This window comes from Salmo salar, chromosome 19 (assembly GCF_965601325.2).
Source record: "Salmo salar chromosome 19, fSalSal1, whole genome shotgun sequence".
Classification (NCBI taxonomy): Eukaryota; Metazoa; Chordata; class Actinopteri; order Salmoniformes; family Salmonidae; genus Salmo; species Salmo salar.
The window spans coordinates 31,868,980-31,892,924 of record NC_138309.1 but is presented as its reverse complement, the minus strand read 5'-3'; the positions used below and the strand labels follow the sequence as shown (position 1 = coordinate 31,892,924).

The window sequence follows — 23,945 nt, the reverse complement described above, 5'->3', positions numbered from 1 at the left end:
TATTTCTAACACCTTAAGACTTTTTCTGGTTGATGCTTTCTAAGACCCTTTTTCTATTGGACCAGAAATCAAAGCCTTTGCTTATTCCACATTTTTAGGATGGAAAATGGTTTCAAAATATGTATTAATTTGTCAAAAATATTTACTCTTGGTTTTCATTTGACACCCAATTTCATATGCTCCTATTAACTTCACATGTTGGTGCTCATGGAGCTTTTTACATGGAAATCACCCCCTGCCAATTAAATGTTCCACTGCTTCCAATAATACTCGTATGAAATGTGATAGCAGTGTCTTTATGATGATGTAAAGCACTCTCTGAGGTCATGGAGGGAAGGCCTGTATAATGACTGTTATTGTTGTGAGGAGCAGCATAGCCAGCCCTGCCCTCTACTTTTCATAACCTCTGACCCATGTACAGTGAGGGGGAAAAAGTATTTGATCCCCTGCTGATTTTGTACGTTTGCCCACTGACAAAGAAATGATCAGTCTATAATTTTAATGGTAGGTTTATTTGAACAGTGAGAGACAGAATAACAACAAAAAAATCCAGAAAAACGCATGTCAGAAATGTTAGAAATTGATTTGCATTTTAATGAGGGAAATAAGTATTTGACCCCCTCTCAATCAGAAAGATTTCTGGCTCCCAGGTGTCTTTTTTTTATACAGGTAACAAATTGAGATTAGGAGCACACTCTTAAAGGGAGTGCTCCTAATCTCAGTTTGTCATCTGTATAAAAGATGCCTGTCCACAGAAGCAATCAATCAATCAGATTCCAAACTCTCCACCATGGCCAAGACCAAAGAGCTCTCCAAGGATGTCAGGGACAGGATTGTAGACCTACACAAGGCTGGAATGGGCTACAAGACCATCGCCAAGCAGCTTGGTGAGAAGGTGACAATAGTTGGTGCGATTATTCGCAAATAGAAGAAACACAAAAGAACTGTCATTCTCCCTCGGCCTGGGGACCCATGCAAGATCTCACCTCGTGGAGTTGCAATGATCATGAGAACGGTGAGGAATCAGCCCAGAACTACACGGGAGGATCTTGTCAATGATCTCAAGGCAGCTGGGACCATAGTCACCAAAAAAACAATTGGTAACACACTACGCAGTGAAGGACTGAAATCCTGCAGCGCCCGCAAGGTTCCCCTGCTCAAGAAAGCACATATACATGCCCGTCTGAAGTTTTCCAATGAACATCTGAATGATGCAGACAACTGGGTGAAAGTGTTGTGGTCAGATGAGACCAAAATAGAGCTCTTTGGCATCAACTCAACTCGCCGTGTTTGGAGGAGGAGGAATGCTGCCTATGATCCCAATAACACCATCCCCACCGTCAAACATGGAGGTGGAAACATTATGCTTTGGGGGTGTTTTTCTGCTAACGGGACAGGACAACTTCACCGCATCAAAGGGACGATGGACAGGGCCATGTACCGTCAAATCTTGGGTGAGAACCTCCTTCCCTCAGCCAGGGCATTGAAAATGGGTCGTGGATTGGTATTCCAGCATGACAGTGACTCAAAACACACAGCCAAGGCAACAAAGGAGTGGTTCAAGAAAAAGCACATTAAGGTCCTGGAGTGGCCTAGCCAATCTCCAGACCTTAATCCCATAGAAAATCTGTGGAGGGAGCTGAATGTTCGAGTTGCCAAACGTCCCTCCTGAGATGTGTGCAAACCTGGTGGCCAACTACAAGAAACGTCAGACCTCTGTGATTGCCAACAAGGGTTTTGCCACCAAGTACTAAATCATGTTTTGCAGAGAGGTCAAATACTTATTTCCCTCATTTAAAATGCAAATCAATTTATAACATTTTTGACATGCGTTTTTCTGGATTTCTTTTTTGTTATTTTGTCTCTCACTGTTCAAATAAACCTACCATTAAAATTATAGACTGATCATTTCTTTGTCAGTGGGCAAACGTACAAAATCAGCAGGGGATCAAATACTTTTTTCCCTCACTGTAGGCTATGTAGAGTTTTCCTGGCCATGTGACCTGCCCAGGAAACCTTGGGGGGCCCTAGTTAGTTTATAACCCGGGCCCAGAGTATGTCCTGCTCAGGTCATATGGTCAGGAAAGACTCCTTGCCCTAGCTACTACGGTATGTGCTGGGCTGGGTGAGTGCCTGTATCTGCCTGGAGAGTACAGTTCACAGAGGATGAATAATTAACCAGTCGTGTGACTAGGCCTGGCCCAGCCACTGAGCAGCAAGGACAAAGGCTCCATGTAGAGGGGTGCCCTCATAGCAGAGCAGGGGCCCTGCATTTAGAGCGAGTGAGGGAGGGTGGATTTGGCTCAGGGTAGGATGAAAGGGAAACGATGTCCTTGCATAAGGATGGAGAGGGAGGTAGACTCTGCTACTGTGATGCAGAGACTACAGATTCCACCCAAACTTTGACTCTGATTACCCTCAATGTCCCATTTACATTTACGTCATTTAGCAGACACACTCAGGCGTGGATCAAAGGTCTTTCAAGGTGTTCTGGAACAAATGGCCAACGACTGTGATTGTCTATTTAAGCCACTTTCTGTTTGAACGTAGTGAAGATCTGTGTTTTTCTCTGTGTTTGTCTCTCTGTGTGTGCGTGTGCCAATGTTTTGCGTTGAAGAGAACAGTGACTGGGAGGTGCCGAAAGTGCTCCTTTCAGCTCACAAACACTGGTCCCACGCTCTCCCTTCACCTATTGATCAGACAACTCTGTGAAGCCTGGGTCTTCAAGTGTGACACTCTTCTCATGAGAATATGCCAGGGCCTAAATGTTGATAAATGTGTGTAAGTAGAGATTATAATACGACGAAATAGCTTAATTATTAAGTATTTGAAAATGTAGGGCCTACGTGATCGTAGTCACTTTGATACGCAGAACAAGGAATGTTGCATGAATGTTGTCGTAATGACGGTCCGCCCTTCCTGTGTTGACTCCATCTTCTCGTTCCCATCATCAAGTCAGTTACTGAATCTGTTGCCTCATTGCCAAACACACATTCAGCACATTTTAAAGGCATCAGCGTGACCACAGCATGGTTAGGAGCATGTTGGAAGGTGGCCGAAAAACAATCCCACTCATTCACTTTGTCCAATGGAACATCCCAGGAAATAAGTCCTTTGGGGGGGTTAGCTTAGCAACATCTGAGCCTGGCACCTACCTTCAGCTTGGTTTCGTTTTATGCATGTTTAGTTCAGATGCAAAGTTGTTGTGGACCAGGATATTTCTATAGAATCTAGGCTCGAAAATTTCAGTTCAGAGCTCTCTGCTCTTATTCCTTCAGTTTTGGTGGCCAAGAGCTGTAGCGTAGCATTTAGGTTAAGGTGCATGTAGGATACATCCTTTACACATCCTAGGTTTTGCTTAGAGGCCTTGCTGTGGCTTGATACTAGGGCAGCTTCTCAAATAACACCGTATTCCGTTTATAGTGCACTACTTATGACCAGGGTTCATAGGACTCTAGTCAGAAGTACTGTATATAGGGGAGAGGGTGTGATTTGGGACGTATCTTAGGCCTCAGTATGGAAGTGAAGGGAAGTCAGTTAAGTTTTAGCCCTCGTGTCTTTCTCTTTGTGTGAGTGGCGACGTGCCCAGCTAGCCTAGTCTCCCCCTCTTTGTCTGAGCGTGGCGGTATGATGTGGAGGAAAGTGATCAAGGGTGCAGCCTAGCAGAAAGTCTTTAGCCGCTCTGTGGTAGCTAGGGCAGGGTACACTGGGCTGTTAGATCAGCAGACCCCCCTCCCCGACACGCATGCACGCACGCACACACTTATAAACACACAGTCATCGCTTTACAGTGGCTGCCCTTTTTGACTCCCTTTGAATGTGGCAGGCGGTCACATTTCTCAGATCTCAAGCACGCTTCCCTGGGATTGTAAACTAACTCAACCGTCCTCTCCCTCAGTGTCAGCAAGCTACTCGCTAGCTAAACCCTACTTATTATTCAGTTCCAGTGACAAAACGGTTGCGGTTGCCTAGAGCTCCACTCCATTTTGGTACAGTATAAACGTCTGCCTCAAAAATGGCACCTATTCCTTTTATAGTGCATAGGGCTCTGGTCAAAATTAATACACTAGGGAGTAGGGTGACATTTGAGATGCACATACAAGTTCCCTGGTCCATTCATCTCACTCTGTCCAGTGTCAAACTCCTCAGACACAATAGGTCTTTATTTCTACTATGGTTATTTCCTGCTCCAGAGGTATTTCAGGAGCATTGACTGGGAAAATATTTGCTTGGCTAACCTCTGTCACTTCAGATATGCCACCACTTAGGATACAGCAGCAAAGCCATTCAGGTCCACCACCCTCACTGCAGTACTCCACAGTCCGCACTCAATTTCTTTACTGAATGTTGAGCTACCCTAAGTTATAAATGGAACCCTATTCCCTATATAGTGCACTACTTTTGACTAGCTCATTTACTGCAGGGTTCGGGTCAAAAGTAGGGCACTATGTAGGGAATAGATTGCCCCTACAGGAGAAACCGCATCGCACTGAATGATGGTCTGCCTTTATCTGACATTCGTTCAGAGTTCGTTTGACGCGGTTTGTTTTTAGGGAACACCTGCTGGTAGGTGTCAGACTGCCAACATTTTCTGCTGTTTCTACATTGGTTTGCACTCGGTTAGCAAATCACAGTGAGCTAACTTGTTGTTTTGGCTGTAGAATGAATATGGGGTTCAAGTTTATGCTGTCAGCTTTAATTTCAGGGTATTTTCATCCATATCGGAGGAACAGTTTAGACAGCACTTTTTGTACGTAGTCCCCCCATTTTAGGGGACCAAAAGTATTGGGACATTCACTTATGTGTATAAAAGTATTTGGTCATATATTCATAGCACACAATGACTCGGCAACATCAAGCTTGGAACACTACACATTTGTTCGATGCATTTGCTTTGGTTGTGTTTCAGATTGTTATGTGCCCAATAGAAATGAATGATAAATAATGTATTGTGTAATGTGGGAGTCACTTCTATTGTAAATAACAATAGAATATGTTTCTAAACACTTCTACATAAATTTAAAAAGCACAGCTTTTACTGTGCTGATGATTGGCTGAGAGAAATCGATGATGAAAAGGTTGTGGGGGCTGTTTTGTTAGACTTTAGTGCGGCTTTTGACATTATTGATCATAGTCTGTGTTATGGCTGTACACCCCCTGCTATATTATGGATAGAGTTACCTGTCTAACAGAACACAGAGGGTGTTCTTTAATGGAAGCCTCTACATCAAAATCCAGTTAGAATCAGGAATTCCCCAGGGCAGCTGTCTAGGCCCCTTACTTTTTTCAATCTTTACTAACATGCCTTAGAGTAAAGCTAGTGTGTCTATGTATGCGGATGACTATACATGTCAGCTACCACAGCGACTGAAATGACAGCAACACTTAGAGCTGCAGTTAGTTTCAGAATGGGTGGCAAGGAATAAATTAGTCCCAAATACAAAGCTTTTAGTTTTTGAAATATTTAGGACAAATCATTCACTTAACCCTAATCCTCAACTAAATATTGTAATGAATAATGTGGAAATTGAGCAAGTTGAGGAGACTAAACTGCTTGGAGTAATCCTGGATTGTTAACTGTCATAGTCAAAACATATTGACACAACAGGAGCTAGGATGGGGAGGAGTCTGTCTAATAAAGCGCTGCTCTGCATTCTTAACAGCACTATCAACAAAGTAAGTCCTGCAGGCCCTAGTTTTATCACACCTGGCCTACTGATCAGTTATATGGTCAGGTGCCACAGAGGGACATTGCAATTGGCTCAGAACAGGACAGCACGGGTGGCCCTTGGATGTACACGAAGAGCTAACATTAATAATATACATGTCACTCTTTCCTGGCTCAAAGTCGAGGAGAGATTGACTGCATCACTACTTGTATTTGTGAGAGGTATTCACATGTTGAATGCACCGAGCTGTCTGTCTAAACTACTGGCACACAGCTCGGACACCCATGCATATCCTACAAAACATGCCACAAGAGATCTCTTTACAGTCCCCAAGTCCAGAACAGACTATGGGAGGCACACAGTACTACATAGAGCCAAGACTATATGGAACTCTATTCCACATCAAGTAACTCATGCTAGCAGTAAAATTTCGATTGAAAAAACAGATAAAATACACATTATGGTACAGCGGGGACTGTGAAGCAACACAAACATAGACACATCCATACAAACACACAATCGCATATGCACTATACTCACATGTATACATAGCCATGTGGTACTAGAGTAGAGGCCTGAGGGCACACACACTTAATATGTTGTGAAATCTGTTATGACTGTATTGTAATGTTTTTCAAATGTATTACTGCCTTAATTTTGCTGGACCCCAGGAAGTAGAGCTGCTGCCTTGGGATCCATAATAAATACAAATGTGAATGCTACCATGATTAGGGATAATCGTGACTGAATCGTGAATAATGATGAGTGAGAAAGTTAGATGCACAGATATCATACCCCCCAAAACAATACCCACCTCCCCTGTTATTCCCGTTATTGTAATGGTGAGAAGTTAGTGTAGTATTTTTATTTCATTTTTCATCTCAGTCCCCATCCCCGCAGGAGGCCTTTTGGTAGGCTGTTATTTTAACTAAGAAATTGTTCGTAACTGACTTGCCTAGTTAAATAAAGTTAAAATAAAAAATGTATGTCTTGAGGGTATGATATTTCTCACTCCAAAATGACACAATACATTATTTACCATTTCATTTTTATTGGCCAGAAAATAATCTGAACCACAACCAAAACAAACAGCAAATGCGTCCAACAAATGTGTGGAGCACAAGCTTGATGTAGTCATTGTGTGCTATGAATGTGAGACCAAATACTTCGCTTTTTACTACTTTAATACACCTAAGTGAATTTGTCCCAGTACCTTTGGTCCCCTAAAATGGGGGGACTATGTACAAAAAGTTCTTTAATTTCTAAATGGTTCACCCGATCTGGATGAAAATATCCTCAAAACTGACAGTCTGCACTTTAACCTCAGTCGTATCATTTCAAAGAGCTGGAGTACAGAGCCAAAACGTGTCACTGTCCCAATACTTTTGGAACTCACTGTACATCCGGCACTGTGTTCAGAGGTGCTAAGTACTCTTGGCCGGCAAATGCTACCGACGTGTCCATGCCTTACCTCAATTGTTTGTTAATTTTTTTTGTCATTTAGCAGACGCTGTTATCCAGAGCTACATACAGGAGCAATTAGGGTTAAGTGCCTTGCTCAAGGACACATCGACAGATTTCACCTAGTCATTCGAACTAGCAACCTTTCGGTTACTGGCCCAACCTCTTAACCACTAGGCTACCACCCAGTCCCCTCAATGTCCTGTAGGTCTTTGTATAACAGATGCTGTGTAGGTAGGTATCTGACTGACTGAGCTCTCCTCTCTGTTCCAGGTACAAACGAGTCTTCTCCGTGGGCACTCATGGCATTACCACGTACAACCCCGCCACGCTCGAAGTCACAAACCAGGTCAGTGGGCTCATTTTAAAACCCTTAATTATGTCTCTACGTCTGAGTCATGTGACATTATCCTTGTGATCGCTATATCCTTTGTCACCATTTGGATGCTAATCTATGAGCTGTCATTTTTAGCTTTAGTGAATGTTTGTCTCTCTGTCTCCTCTGTGGTGCCCTGCAGTGGCCGTATGGGGACATCTGCGGCATCACCCCGGTGGGAAAGGGCCAGGGCACCGAGTTCAACCTTACATTCCGCAAGGGCAGCGGCAAGAAGTCTGAAACACTCAAGTTCTCCACAGAGCACAGGACAGAGCTACTCACAGAGGCACTGGTGAGAGGAGACACGATTGGTTCTGGAAGACTATAACTTGTAAATACCACAGTAGCTTAGTTCAGATGCGTTAGCTCATCAGAACCCAAAATATAAGCTTGTTTTAGCCGATTTGTTTGTAAACCATTTAATTGTAAACTGTGTAACTTCAGTCCATTGCCCCATCTATACATTTGAGTGGTTACATTTCTTAAGCCCCACCCCTCAGCTGTTTACCCCAAAAAGTGGTGCGATTACATTTTACTCATTTAGCAGATACTCTTATCCAGAGCGATTTACAGGAGCAGTTAGGGTTAAGTACCTTGCTGAAGGGCACATCAACAGATTTTCCATCTAGTCTGCTCCGGGATTACAACCAGTGACCTTTTTGTAACTGACCCAGCACTCTTAACCACTAGGCTACCTGGGATGGCTGCTTTGTCATTGTTTGAAACACAGATTGCCCCTTTAATCACCACCTCCCACCTCTAGCATGTATAGCATCAACCATTATTTTTGCATGAGAATGCTTACAACACATTAGCAACAGTGGCTCACTGTAGGTTGCTTTAGAAACACCATCACATACATTAAACACAATGCGCACACACACACACACACACACACACACACACACACACACACACACACACACACACACACACGCACACACACACGAACAGATCTAAATTGCAGGGAAGGCAAAAAATAATTGCTGCAAAATCGCTCATTGTCCAAAAAAAAATAATCTTAAGATTCTCGCACTCGTGTCCCTTGACACAGCTGGTTCTCATACACCATGCATAAAACAAAATGTGTTGTCATGAAATCATTGTTCTGAAAAGGTGTAAGACTCTCTGAGTTTGATATTTCCATAAGCTTTAGACCAGCATAGTGACTTGACTCATCTCTGATGTGTAATTACTCTTATTCAATAGGTGATATCTCAATCTTCTACCTATCCAGGATAAATTAATAGTGCTGACCTAGGATCAGTAGTCTTCTTCATTATGATGTAGAAGATAAAACACGTCTCAATTCAGCACTGAGAAGTATTATGAATACGGGCCCAGATTACAGTGGATACATATTTTATCTGATCTCTCTTTCTCTCTGCAGAGATTCAGAACAGACTTCTCAGAGGGAAAGATAACTGGCAGGGTAAGTCTTGACTGAGGGAATGGCGAAAAGAGGGAGGGAATGAAGACCTGAACAAACGAGTGAAAGGAGAACCGAAAGAATGAAGCGCTCCTTTATAGAATGCATGACCACACTAAATCAAATCAAATCAAATTTATTTTTATATAGCCCTTCGTACATCAGCTGATATTCTCAAAGTGCTGTACAGAAACCCAGCCTAAAACCCCAAACAGCAAGCAAAGCATGTGAAAGAGGCACGGTGGCTAGGAAAAACTCCCTAGGAAAAACTCCCTAGAAAGGCCAAAAACCTAGGAAGAAACCTAGAGAGGAACCAGGCTATGAGGGGTGGCCAGTCCTCTTCTGGCTGTGCAGGGTGGATATTAAAACAGAACATGGTCAAAATGTTAAAATGTTCATAAATGACCAGCATGGTCAAATAATAATAATCATAGTAGTTGTCGAGGGTGCAACAAGCACGTCCGGTGAACAGGTCAGGGTTCCATAGCCGCAGGCAGAACAGTTGAAACTGGAGCAGCAGCACGGCCAGGTGGACTGGGGACAGCAAGGAGTCATCATACCAGGAAGTCCTGAGGCATGGTCCTAGGGCTCAGGTCCTCCGAGAGAAAGACAGAAAGAGAGAAAGAGAGAATTAGAGAGAGCATATTTAAATACACACAGGACACCGGATAAGACAAGAGAAATACTCCAGATGTAACAGACTGACCCTAGCCCCCCGACACATAAACTACTGCAGCATAAATACTGGAGGCTGAGAGGAGAATAGAATATGAATGGCGATAAGAACAAATCAAAGGGGGGGGGGGCGAGTAAAACAAACACCCCACACACCCCAGGGCCATGTTGAGTAGAGCACAGAGGAGGAAGAAGTGCAGAGTGGAGCAGCCTCTAGTTGTTGTTCTTCCTGAGTTGTTGATAATTATAGGATGTCTCCTCTCTCTTTCTCCCGCACTGAGCTGGTCTAGCAGACTCAGTCAGCAACCCTGAAGATTTTATTTAGTGTCTCACACTGCGTCCAAAATGGCACCCTATTCCAAATGTAGTGCCATTTGCACTGGTTTAAAAGTAGTGCACTATATAGAGAATAGGGTGCCATTTGGGACGTAGCCTCTGTCTGTGTTCTCCTCCATCAGCACAATCCCATTTCCCTGGGAGAGAGAGAGGTTGGAATAGAGCAGCCACTCGCCTGCTCCCCTATGGGTGACTTTCATCTACAGCACAGATCAATACAACTTCCTGGTGATCTCATCAAAGAGGAGCACTATGGTTACGTCTCAAATGGCACCCTATTCCCTATAGGCCCTGGTTAAAAGTAGTGCACTACATTGGGAATAGGGTGTCATTTTGGGACTCATTCTATGTTTTTAAAAGGGCAGCCAGGCACAGACATAAGGATTATCTTCATATTTTTTTAAACCAGGGTCTTCTATAGTGGTTCTCTTTCTATATCCATTAGTTGTGAGGGGTAAAAAACTGACATTGTCAATTTGATTGGTTTGCATTTGAATGTTTGCTAGATCTCTAGGCGTTATCATGTCTAGCTCTGGTCCGGGGTGTTGCTGTACATGTGACTTGCTGACGCTGAGCCTTCCCCAAGCTGCACGTAACACCCTGGACCAGAGCTATATTATGCCGTGATGCCATGACCAGTTTTGTCCACTTTGTTAACGTGTGTGTGTGTGTGTGTCCCGTCAGCGCTACAACTGTTACAAGCACCACTGGAGCGACACACGGAAATCAGTGAGCCTGGAGGTGACCCCGGGGGGAATCGACCAGATTGACCCCCAGGCCAACCGGGTTGTGTGCTCCTACGACTACCGCTCCTTGGAGTGCTTTGCAGAGCTCGCCGACTACCAGGGGGGCTTCTGCATCCTCTATGGGGGCTTCAGCCGCCTGGTACGTTCCTGGGGGGTAGGGTGTGTGTGCCTCTTAGTCTCTGAAGGTTTCATTGTCTGTGCTATATTGTCTGTAATATGTGTTTATTCCCTGGAGAAATTCCACTGTCCAGGACTGACTCGCGCACATACTGTTTTAATTGCACTCTCACTCTCCCTCATCCCCCTCTCTCCACCTTCCCATCCCTCTTTCACTTCCCTCTCACCACCTCCCCATCCCTCTCTCTATCTGCCCCATCCAACCCCCTCAGCACCTGTTTGCGTCAGAGCATCGGGATGAGATCATCAAAAGCGCCATTGAGCACGCGGGTAACTTCATCGGCATCACTCTGCGGCTGCGTAAGGACCCGCTGACCTTCGAGGACTTTGTGACGGACCGACTTGGGAAGTACGGCTCGGACGAGTGCATCACCTCCCTGGCAGAGTTCGTGGTGCAGAAGGTCTCCCCGCGCCACTCGGTCAGAATCTAACTGCCATCACCATCGTTCCTTCCATGACATTTATAAATTACCTTTTTATTTGACCTGTTTACCTTTTTTATGAGGAGATTTTGACTTTGTTAGGACATTGAGATTAAAATGTGCTTTGTAGTCAACTGGCCCTTATCAACTTGAGACTAACTTCTCCTGTGCTGTTTGTCCCTGACAGGAGCCCATCAAGAGGATCCTGTGCCTGACAGAGACATGTCTGGTGGAGAGAGACCCAGCCTCCTACAACATAGTCACCATCAAGCCCTTTAGAGAGGTGAGTGGCTGCTACAATTCCCACACAAACACTGGGGCTTACCCATCGAATTGGTAGAAGTCTAATTTTCCTTGATGTGTTATGTGAATTTCAGAACTGTCGTTTCTATTCATTCTATTTCTATGACCTGGCCTCTGCCTCCAACTCTGTTAAATGCCATGTTTGTCTTTTTCAAGTAAATTGCACTGAAGCACCGTTGTGCTAGTGTCATTTGCAGTAAACTGTGTGTGCAGGTGTTTGCTCTCATCTGCGATGTGGAGAACCCCCAGGTGTTCACCATAGAGTTCATCAGAGGCCAGATCAGGAAGTACTGCTCTACAGACAGGTACAGCACAAAACAGCTCTATAATGGCAAATGTCATATTTGCCCTCCCGTTTCCTTTTCTGTTGGCTAAGCTCACTAAATCTGTTTCTGTTCACACCCTGCTCATATGTACTGTATTCCCGATCCTGCATTGTCTTTTTATATATTTTCTGTGTGTGCGTCATATTTGCATATCCTTGTCTCTAATGACTTAATTTGATATGTGCGTGTGTGTGTGTGTGTGTGTGTTTAGGGACTCCCTAATGGCCAGCCTGCTGGATGGGGTGCGTGCGTCGGGGAATAGGGACGTGTGTGTGAAGATGGCCCCCACCCAGCGGGGCCAGCGCTGGGGCTTAATGAGCATGCCCGTGGACGAGGAAGTGGAGAGCCTGCACCTCAAATTTCTGGCAGCGCCCCCTAGTGAGTGACACCCCTATCACAGGTTTGATTTTTGACCTGGGTGTGTTCAGTATTCACTAAATGGAAGAAAACTGACTTAAACTGGGGGGTACTACCTGAGCTTGTCCAATAGCAATCGTTCAGGTGTGCCCAAATGAATATGACCCTGAAATGGCCAGTTGAATTGTTGTATCTCTAAAGGATTGAGGGGTTAACTTTGGGTTCGGCCTGAGAATGAGAACTCTATGTGGTCCGACTTCCTCAAATTCTGTGAAATTGATTCATGCGGAGTGGGTTTTGGGCTTGCCGTGTTAAAGAAAAACTGTGCGTGTCTGCGCACCTTCATCCTAATACCGCTCTTTCTCAGCTGCAACATCTGGGGCCCCTAGCGGCGCCAGGATTCTAATATTGACTGGGCCATAAAAATTTGTGGCTGTGTTTCAAATTGCGATACGAATAGGCTGGAGTGCACTCATGAGAACGAAGATCTACAAGACCGCGACAGGCAGTGCATCTCAGTATCAGGAGAAGCACATCGATTGATTATCAGACAAGTTGTAGGCTTTTGGACGGGAGTAGGACGGGCTGCTATGCGAGTGAAGAGGAAAATCCATATTTTTAAGCTACATAACATGCTAGCAAAATGTTCTGATCAGCTAATACATGAGCAAACTAGAATAAAGATGATCATGAGCACTCACCTCAATTTAGCTAACTTTTCCCCAGCCTCATTTTTAGTGTGTGTGTGTGTGTGTACATGATGTATGTACTATGTAGGCACCTGAACTGAGCCATAAGGAGGGGCAGCAATGCGGCCTATTTTATTATTTTTTTTACATTTTATTTTTATCTCCCCCACTTGGGTTCTGAAATCACCATCACCCACTAATTCATTTTTGCAGATTAAGTGTTTGAGCTAGTTATTTTATTTTTATTTATTTATTTTACCTTTGTTTAACCAGGTAGGCAAGTTGAGTTCAAGTTCTCATTTACAACTGCGACCTGGCCAAGATAAAGCAAAGCAGTTCGACATACAACAACACAGAGTTACACATGGAGTAAAACAAACATACAGTCAATAATACAGTACAAAAACAAGTCTATATACAATGTGAGCAAATGAGGTGAGATAAGGGAGGTAAAGGCAATAAAAAGGCCACGGTGGCGAAGTAAATACAATATAGCAATTAATAAACACTGGAATTGTAGATTTGCAGTAGGTGAATGTGCAAAGTAGAAATACTGGGGTGCAAGGGTGCAAAATAAATAAATAAATACAGTATATTTATCAATATAATTTTGGATTTCACCCCCATCTCAAAATTGAATGGTTTTGACCGTTTACTTTTATTCTGGTAAAACAACATTTTCAACCGCACATAGATAACAATAACCTAACAAAAATATAGAAAAAAATTAAATTCAAATTTTGAAATCAGTCAATTGAAATAAATTCATGAGGCCCTAATCTATTGATTTCACATGACTGGGCAGGGGTGTAGCCATGGGTGGGCTTGGGAGATCATAGGCCCACCCATTTGGGAGCCAGGCTCAGCCAATCAGGATTAGTTTTTCCCAACAAAAGGGCTTTATTACAGATAGAAATACTCATCAGTTACATCAGCTGGTGAAGATGCTGGATGTGGAGGTCTTGGGCTGACGTGGTCACACGTGGTCTGCAGTTGTGAGGCCTGTTGGACATACTGCCAAATTCTTTAAAACGACATTGGAAGCAGCTTATGGTAGAGAAATTAACATTCAATTCTCTGGCAACAGCTCTGGTGGACATTCCTGCACTTAGCATGCCAATTGCAAGCTCCCTCAACATTTTTTACATCTGTGGCATTGTGTTGTGTGACAAAACTGCACATTTTAAAGTTACCTTTTATTGTCCCCAGCGCGAGGTGCACCTGTGGAAGGATCATACTCTTTAATCAGCCTATTGATATGCCACAGCTGTTAGGTGGATGGATTATCTTGTCAAAGGAGAAATGCTCACTAACAGGGATGTAAACAAATTTGTGTAGGAAAATTTGAGAGAAATAAGCTTTTTGTGCATATGGAACATTTCAAGGATCTTTTATTTCAGCTCATGAAACATGGGACCAACACTTTACATGTTGAGTTTATCATTTTGTTCAGTATACATAGGTTGTCACTCAACTAATAAAGCTGACTGTCTTATTTTATTTTTTGCCTTTGAAGCTGAAGGTACCGTGCAGATGTGTAAGATCAGGCCGCGTACCTCGCATTGGTCAGTGTGTGAAGCTGGACACAGTGCACAGTTTGACTACAGTAGACTACTAATATTGCCTGGGGTTGGCATGGAAAATGACTTGTAGATCAATGACTGTCAACACCATTACATGCTTACTTCGACACTGAAGGTGAGGATGCATCAGTTGTCACAAAAGATTAGGTATTTTCTGAAGGCAGAAATAATGTAATATAAAGATTTTATATAATTGTGAAACGGCGATTTGTCATATTTGAATCGATTTTTCTGATCGATGCATGCATGCTACATTTGGAGCGGTTTGGGATCTGCAGACCGATGCTCTAGTATCTTAAATGTATGAATCAGGGACGGATACTTAGCGATGAATCGTTACATCCCTGCCAAATATCCAAACAGAGATTCAGTGAAAACAAAATTCTGACATTGATTGATTTATCAAAATCAGCTTCCGATTGGCTCATTTATCCCTCTTCCCTGTAACTATTCCCCAGGGCATTGCTGTAAATGAGAAGGTGTTATCAGTCAACATACCTGGTAAAATAAGGGTTAATAAATAAAAAAATAATGGTAGGATATGACTTTGGGGGTTTCAGTTTAAGCAACAATTTGATACATGCCTTTAATTACATTATCCTACTTTATTTCAATATTTTTGTCATTCAGTGGATCATAACTAAGGTGAGATTTCCTCTCTCTGCTCTTTCTGTAGGCCCAAGGGCAGTGGTTCTCAATCCTGGTCCTGGGGACCCAAAGGGGTGCACATTTTTATTTTTGCTCTAGCACTACAAACCTGATTCAATTCATCAAAGCCTCATGATGAGTTGATAATTTGAATCAGCTGTGTAGTGTTATGGCAAAAACAAAAATGTGCAGCCCTTTGGGTCCCCAGGACCAGGATTGAGAACCAGTGCCCAAGGGCTGTTTCTTCGTCTCCTCACTCAGCTTCAGCCCGCCTCTGCCGCATTGTTCTCAACACCAGTTTAAATCAATATACTGTCTTCTAGAAATCTGCCTTTTTCGCGCTCGGGCTCATTTAATTCATGTAATGTCGGACCAGGCTTTAACTTTCAGGCTCGATGACAAAGTGTTTCTGTCTGTCCTTCTCAGATGGAAACTTTGCAGACGCAGTGTTCAGATTCAATGCTAACGTATCCTACAGCGGCGTGCTGCATGCGGTCACCCAAGACGTGAGTGTTCAACCCTACCAAGGAGAGTGTGTGTGTCTGTAAGTGTATTAGGCCTACCTTAACACTCCTTTCCTCCGCCTGTCTCTCAGGGTCTGTTTTCAGAGAACAAGGAGAAGCTGATCAGCAACGCCATCTTGGCCCTGCTGTCCCAGGAGTGTGAGCTGCCGGGCCTCAATGCCGAGCTGGAGAGCCACTTTCACGCCATCCGACGCCTCGTAGCCTCCAAGGCAGGTTTCCAGGCCTTCACACAGCTGCCCAAGTAAGGCATCAAAACACACACACTGCTAACATTTCTTCCTGACTTTACGTTTCTCCTCTCACTACCCCTCTCTCCCTCCTTCAAAGCTCTGACTGTCTAATTGTTCTCTTCATCTCTCCCCACCTCTGCTGCATTCTCCCCATCCTTATCTTTCCATCCCCCTCTCCTACTGATAGTTATTACTATGTTGTGTTGTGGTAAGCGTGTAGGTAACAGACATACTCTGTCATTCCAAGGTCTGGTCAAGGGTCTGGATTCACAGATGGAACGTAAATATGAATCCATACATCTCAGTCTGCCCTCTGTCTGTTTTCCCTCTCTCTCTGCCTCTTGTCTGTCTGACTCACTGACTGACTACGTCTGTTTGTCTGTCTGTCTCTGCCCGTTAGCTCTGTTTCTGTCTCTCTGGCCTGCTGTCTCTCTGGCCTGCTGTCTCTCTGGCCTGCTGTCTGTCTCGGGCTGGCTAGCCTGCAATCTGTCTACTACTCTCCTTTCATGTGTCTCAAACACTGGGAGAGCAAAAGAGAAGTGATGTCATCCCTCCATCTCTCTTCTTCACCTCTGTCTGCCTGTGTACAGTTTGTGTGTGCTTATCTCTTTCTCTATTTTGCTCTCACTATCTCTCTCACTGGGTCTCTCTTTCTCTCTCATATATCCAGGACACTATCTCTCTCTCCTCTGGGGTCACTGAGATGTATGAGAGGATGTGTATTTATATTCTTGGTTCCTGTGGAATTGAGAATAAACCCCCAGACCCCTTTGAAAAGATATTTGTGTATCAAATATGAGGCCCTTTTTGAATTTCCAGTGTCAATGACTGTCCCCCTTGTCTCCCTATCATGTCAGTGAAATGAATGAGTGAGTCTCTGTATAGTTTAATCTGTGTGTGTGTTTTGCAGGTTCCGGGAGAAGTTAGGGGTGAAAACGGTGAAAGCTCTGAAAAGGAACAACAACGGAGTGACACACGCCGCCATAGACATGCTCTGTGCTCTTATGTGTGTAAGTGCTATTTGCATTCCCCGAGCAGGTACTGAAAGCGCGCACACACACACCATCTTACACACAATATTGGTGTGGCGACATGACAGTACACAGAATGTGACTGCTTTTGGTAATGCACAATTTTAAATTGAGAATTTTCAATTGAATAGCAATTTTAATTTGCAGCCGATGCACGATGACTACGACCTGCGTCAGGAGCAACTGAACAAGGCCTCACTGATGTCTTCCAAGAAATTCCTGGACAACCTTCTAGAGAAGTTTGTCAGCAATGTGGTACGTGTGTCAGCCTCAACCTCTACTAACCTTTTTTGTTGGTCGTCCCGAAACCCGGCAGTAAACCAAAGGAAGCCATTTTGGTTCTTTATTGACAGTCTCCTTTACACTCTTCTTTCTTCCACTTCTCTACCCTCCCTCTAGGAACACGGCACAGGGGCACTTGTGATCAGCTCACTGCTAGACTTCCTGACCTTTGCCCTGTGCGCCCCCTACAGCGAGACCAGCGAGGGTCAGCAGTTTGATATGCTGCTGGAGATGGTGGCCTCCAACGGACGCACCCTCTTCAAACTCTTCCAGGTAGCTAGGAGGGGTGAGAGAAAGGTAGTATGGAATCCAACGGATATGCTCATTTCTTTGTTTGGATTTCAGACTAAGAGAAAGGGGAAATGATGGGAGGATTGTTGATTTTATGACTTTTCCAAACAAGGAAAAACAGTTAAAGAAGAGGGTAAAAGGTGGTGGTGGAGGTGGGTAAAACGAAAAGACAAATTGAAAAGAAGAAAGAGCGTCTGCAAACAGTGTCTTTGTATGACCTGCTTTGTATAAGGTATGTGTGACTTATTTTTTATTTTTTTGTTAGCACCCCTCTATGGCCATTGTGAAGGGAGCAGGCCTGGTCATGAAGGCCATCATTGAGGTGAGGCTGGGGGAGCAGGGCTTAATATGAAAAAGAGGAGAATTCTGATGATCATATTGGTGATGATTAATATTTGTTTTGTTTATAAGGAGGGGGATAAGGAGATAGCCACTAAGATGCAGGAGTTGGCTCTGAGTGAGGGAGTACTGCCCAGACACCTACACACCTCCATGTTCACCATCAGCACAGACCAGAGGATGCTCACCAACAGGTAAAGTACAATGGGTCGAAATCGGTTTACTTCAGATTTATACACAAATCTCCCATAACATCCATGCATGATTTACTCAAAAGTCCAAATTATGTATCCTTATTACAATTTAGGATTCTGACAAACTCACTCATGGTTTTTGAACTGTTTTCCCACAGGCAGCTAAGTCGTCACCTTGTGGGTCTGTGGACTGCAGAGAACCCCATTGCCATGAACCTCCTCAAGAGAATACTGGTGAGGCTCTAGACAGGTGTTCAGGCAATTCACTTGTGTATCATCCATACTGTCAGGGGCAGGGAACTTGATATTGTGTACATTCTCTCCATCTCTCTCTCCCCTCAGCCGACGGGGCTGCTGGCATACCTGGACAGCCTTGATCCCGTCCCGGAGAAAGACGTGGACAGGATGCACATCCGAGACAACGTCAAGATCGCCACGGTAACCTGTTGTAGAGACACTAGCCCAAATTCCCCTGTACCCACTCCATACTCTGTTGTGGTACCTTTTTAGAAATTAATGTGTAGCCACTAACAGTACTGTATATTTTTTCCCTGTTTGTCGACTACAGGACCAGTTTGGTCTGCAAAAGGTGCCTGACTGGCAGCGGGTGGTGGGCAAAGCAGCCAAAGAGGTGGAGAACTTTGCCAAGGAGAAGGCTGACATTGTGCTGATGCACTGGAGGGACAAGATGGGCATTGCCCAGAAGGAGGTGAGGAGAGGAGAGAGACTCACTGCTCGCTTTTCTCCCCCCATTCAGGGGCTTCATTCTGGGCCGGTAGCTATAGTGGTGATGCCCTCATTCTGGCTCTGCTGGCTCTTGCTCCTCCTGCTGGCGCTGAGCGGTATTGCAGACTCCTGAGAAGCACACTACTGGTTCCATAGCTGTCTGCTGGACTGGCCCAGGTACTGTAGTACCAGTTAGCATGGCTAACATCCAGCAGCTTTGCCATTACCTGGCTTGGGGGAGACACTCGGGCAACCTGTGGGTTTTGAACCACATTCTAACAAACCGTTTTCTATGCTGTTTTTGAGGCCACTGAGCAGATATTTTATTTATAAATGTTTTATTTAACCTTTGTTTAACTATGTAAGTCACTTAAGAACAAATTCTTATTTACAATGAAGGCCTACCCCGGACGATGCTGGGCCAATTGTGCGCCGCCCTATGGGACTCCCAATCACGGCCAGATGTGATACAGCCTGGAATCGAAACAGGGTCTGTAGTGAAGCCTCTAGCACTGAGATGCAGTGCCTTAGACCGCTGCGCTACTCGGGAGCCCATGGCTAGCATATGCGCTGCTTACTTCCTGTGTGCTGTCTCCGCTTGTCTATGTGTCAGAGGGATCCACAGAAATCTTTTTAAAACCTCTACAGGATCAGTGGGTCCCCCGCTGGACAGTTGAGCTAACGTAGGCTAATGCGATTAGCATGAGGTTGTAAGTAACAAGAACATTTCCCAGGACAGACATATCTGATATTGGCAGAAAGCTTAAGTTCTTCTTAATCTAACTGCACTGTCCAATTTACAGTAGCTATTACAGTGAAAGAATACCATGTTATTGTTTGAGGAGAGTGCACAGTCAGGAACTTGAAAAGTTATTAATAAACCAATTAGGCACATTTGGGCAGTCTTGATACAAAATTAACAGAAATGCGATGGTTCATTGGATCAGTCTTAAACTTTGCACATACGCTGCTGCCATCTATTGGCCAAAATCTAAATTGCGCCTGGGGTGGAATAATACATTATGGCCTTTCTCTTGCATTTCAAAGATGACAGTACAAAGAGAAAACAAAAATTGTTGGTTTTTTTTCTTTGTATTATCTTTTACCAGATCTAATGTGTTATTTTCCTACATTAATTTCACATTTCCACAAACTTCAAAGTGTTTTCTTTCAAATGGTATCAAGAATATACATATCCTTGCTTCAGGTCCTGAGCTACAGGCAGTTAGATTTGGGTATGTCATTTTAGGCAAAAATTGGAAAAAAGGAGTGGATCCTTAAGAGGTTTTAGAGTGTATTGGTGCTGGAATTGCTATTAACTCTTGGTGCTGTTATGACTTCTACTTTGGGCAACTAAGTGTATGAATGATGCCCCTGAGTGAGTAACACCGTGAGTTATGGTGACAGAATGTAATGCAAGCATTTACAGTAACATAGTTAGTGTAACAAATTAGAAGTCTTGTTAGGACTAATGTGTGTCGTTGAGTAGAGCAGACCATCTGACCGGGTCAGTCATTAACAGAAGACACTCTCTGTCCTCCTGTACGGGCCACAGCTGCCTCTGCTCTGGCTCCCCTTCAAATCTTTAATCAAATTTTATCAACTTGGCCACGACACTGCCACAAACCGAAATTCACCTATACTTAATAATATGGCGTTTTCCTGGGATTTTCTCTCACCACACTAGTTTTTCTTCATCTAAGTACTAAGATAAAAAGGAACTTATTATTGCAGATTCTGAATGAGACTATTGTTAAAGGCTTAATGTGGGTATAGGTGATTACAGCTCAAATCAATAATTTTATTGACTTTTATTTGCCAATCAATCACCACAAACACAAAAAAATCACTACCACAACTGTTGTGATTTGCATTTAATTCTTATTAATTTGATAAAAATATATAATTGCATACGGTGGGTGAATCTGGACTGGACACTGTCGTACTGTTTTTGTCAATAAAGATTTGGATTAGGATGCAGATGACCTTTGACCTAACGTCATTGAGAAGCAGCTCTGTTTTATCTGACTGAGGACCAATAATCTCTCTCTGTTGTCTCTTGCCCCACCCTCCCTCTCTTGCCTGTTGTGGTTCTCGGCTGTCAATCAAATGCAGCAGGACAGAAATAACCTGGTAAGTAGAACTGACCTCCCTCTTGACCCCTCCCCCTCTTACCTGTCAGTCATTTAGAGCTCATGTGACACGTTATGTTGTGGGATCCCATCTCTGTATTTTGATTTTTGTCACTGTTTATGCCAAAGGTTGTGTGTTTTTGTTGGTGTTCGTTATCATGGCAGTATTTTTCACCTGGTGGTCAGGGACATTAAACGTTGTCCGTCCATTTGAATTCATCAATACAGTAAAACATTTTTGTGAATTGTTTTATTTATTTAACTTTTTTTAACCAGGTTTCAACCCATTGAGGTTAAAAACCTATTTTGCGAGAGTGACCTGGCAAGAAGGCAAAACAGGGAAATGGCAGCGTGTCCATAAAACATTACAGAAAAATACAGAATACACACGAAAGACAAAGTGTCACAAGTTAAAGATACAATAGAAGATTAGAAACTACTGCGGTTATCACAAACAGTGTTGTCGATCAGAGTCTTAAAAACAGGCAAGGACACTAACTCCCCTAACTTTTTAAAATCTTCTGAAGCATGTTCCAGGATGAATGGGCATTATGGGAAAAAGATTGTTTCCCCATCTCAGTTCTAGCCTTAGGAACAGACAAGGACAGCAGTGACTGGTCAGTAAATGTATTGCGATTCTCACGATTCTATATTTATTGCGATTCGATACTGTGATTTTATTGAGATTTGATGTTCAAACATATTACTCACCATATGCCTGCTGCAGAGGGACAAGAGAGCCATGAGAGAACGAGTTTTGATCAGTCATGGAAATAAAAGTGCTGAAAATAAATCGGCTCCCTATTTAAAGAAAGAAAGATGGGGAACAAGCTATGAAGGAAAAACACTGGAGTTTTGGGGCAGGTACAGCCAACTAGTGCAAAAATAATATTGTGTTATTGTCGATATAATGTATCTTCAAAAATAATATTGTCTACTGGCAAACAAGCTTTGCAGTAATGGTCAATTAGCGGATATTGCAACTATTTAATCTGTCACAGGTGAATTACTATCAGAACCTAAATTAATCAACCAAAGATTCTCCCTTTTCTATAACAAATTGTACACCTCTGTAAATCCACACCGAGTCTTTTTTTAAAGCTATAAGAACTCCTCTTCTCTCAACAGAGGAAGCCAGCTTGAGAGCCCCCAAGTGTCTCTCTATGAACTCAAAGGGGCATTGGTTAACATGAATAAAGGCAAATCACCTGGTTGTGACGGTATTCCGCCTGAGGTAAATTTCAAATGTTGGAACCAATTAGGTCCACTGTTACTTGAAATGATTAACACAGCCATTCACAAAGGTTTATTTGGAAGGGATGTAAATACAGCACTAATTTAGCTTTTAAAACAAAAAAAAGGTTCATGGCACCACCCAGTGCGCTCACTATCGCTCTGTGATAAACACAGATATGAAACTATTTTCTAAAATTCTGTCGTCCCGTCCCCAAAGCGTATTTGTTAAAAATAAAAACAGCCTCCATTACATGCTTCATCAGAAACCTAAGCTCCATGGGCAGTTCTCTCTCGATGTCAAAAAAGATTTTGATAGACTAGAATGGTCATATCTTTGATCGGTGTTGGATAATATGGGACTTGGCTAAAATTTCATTAATATGATTTTAAATACTATATGCCAATCTCTCAGACATAGTAATAACAGGCAATGCCTGCTCTGTTCCGTTCAGAATAACTAGAAGTAGCAGGCAAGGTGAATCCCATCTCACCTCTGCTATTTTTGTCTATGGAGCCCCTGGCCCAGGCAATTCGAGAATCGAAAGAAATTGCACCAATATCTCTCAATTCTACGGATCATGTAATCTCATTTATATACTAAGTATACAAAATATTAAGGACATCTGCTCTTTCCATGCATGGACTGACCAGGTGAAAGCTATGATCCCTTATTGATGTCACTTGTTAAATCCACTTCAGTCAGTGTAGATGAAGGGGAGGAGATAGGTTAAAGAAGGATTTTTAAGCCTTGACAATTGAGACATGGATTGTGTATGTGTGCCATTCAGGGGGTAAATGGGCAAGACAAAATATTGAAGTGCCTTTTGAACGAGGTATGGTAGTAGGTGCCAGGTGTACTGATTTGCATCAAACACTGCTGGGTTTTTACACTCAACAGTTTCCCGTGTGTATCAAGAATGGTCCACCACCCAAAGGACATCCAGCCAACTTGACACAACTGTGGGAAGCATTGGAATCAACATGGGTCCATTCCCTGACGAATTGAGGCTGTTCTGAGGTTAAAGGGGGGGTACACAACTCAATATTAGGAAGGTGTTCCTCAATCCCTCCCAGAAGATCATAGACAAATTCAGCTCCATCTCAAGTAAATCTAACCAAATCTGCCCTCCTGCCTCTCAAGACATATGGAATCCCAATCGTTTCCCATTTTAAATATTTTGGAATAGATATACAGTACCAGTCAAAGGATTGGACACACCTACTCATTCAAGGGTTTTTCTTTATTTTTACTATTTTCTACATTGTAGAGTAGTAGTGAAGACATCAAAATTATATGGAACACATATGGAATCTTGGAGTAACCAAAAAAGTGTTAAACAAATCAAAATATATTTGAGATTCTTCAAAGTAGCCACCCTTTTCCTTGATGACAGCTTTGCTCTTTGATGCAAGCTAACTATTCAATTATATGAATTTGTGTATTGTGCATGTAGCCCCCCCTAACAAGAGAAATGTATTCTAGATTTAGTCACAAAAATCAAAAAAAAAAAATATCCCGATTATGTAAATATATATTTTTCCCCCATCACTATTCAATACATGCCATACCTTCGTATTTGTTTTTATCTATCATTTGTGTATTGACTGTTGTACCTTGAACGTAGTCTAGATCCAGATCTGTATGTGCCCTTGCCAACTATATTACTGTCATTATCAAGCCAAACATGACAATTTGGTATGACAATGAGTGACAGGGAGTTTGCATGATGGCACAAAAAGACTGGCACTCAGGCTACCATGAA

General features: G+C 43.2%; 1 protein-coding gene across 4 annotated transcripts in view; it reads left to right on the top strand.

The window, feature by feature from the left end:
- LOC106578659 (dnaJ homolog subfamily C member 13) overlaps nt 1-23,945 on the top strand; it is a 70,172-nt gene that overhangs the window by 20,378 nt on the left and 25,849 nt on the right. For 3 of the 4 annotated variants that reach the window (XM_082965699.1, XM_082965702.1, XM_082965700.1), the window contains exons 3-22: nt 7,404-7,479; nt 7,649-7,798; nt 8,897-8,938; nt 10,631-10,831; nt 11,082-11,288; nt 11,479-11,574; nt 11,808-11,899; nt 12,132-12,298; nt 15,624-15,703; nt 15,793-15,962; nt 16,199-16,231; nt 16,862-16,961; nt 17,130-17,237; nt 17,382-17,537; nt 17,821-17,877; nt 17,967-18,088; nt 18,247-18,322; nt 18,431-18,526; nt 18,657-18,797; nt 20,930-20,947. In XM_082965699.1, the coding sequence (XP_082821825.1) occupies nt 7,404-7,479; nt 7,649-7,798; nt 8,897-8,938; nt 10,631-10,831; nt 11,082-11,288; nt 11,479-11,574; nt 11,808-11,899; nt 12,132-12,298; nt 15,624-15,703; nt 15,793-15,962; nt 16,199-16,231; nt 16,862-16,961; nt 17,130-17,237; nt 17,382-17,537; nt 17,821-17,877; nt 17,967-18,088; nt 18,247-18,322; nt 18,431-18,526; nt 18,657-18,797; nt 20,930-20,947 (2,188 nt within the window). The remainder of the gene's footprint in view (nt 1-7,403; nt 7,480-7,648; nt 7,799-8,896; nt 8,939-10,630; nt 10,832-11,081; nt 11,289-11,478; nt 11,575-11,807; nt 11,900-12,131; nt 12,299-15,623; nt 15,704-15,792; nt 15,963-16,198; nt 16,232-16,861; nt 16,962-17,129; nt 17,238-17,381; nt 17,538-17,820; nt 17,878-17,966; nt 18,089-18,246; nt 18,323-18,430; nt 18,527-18,656; nt 18,798-20,929; nt 20,948-23,945) is intronic. The other variant, XM_082965701.1, reaches the window with a different exon arrangement.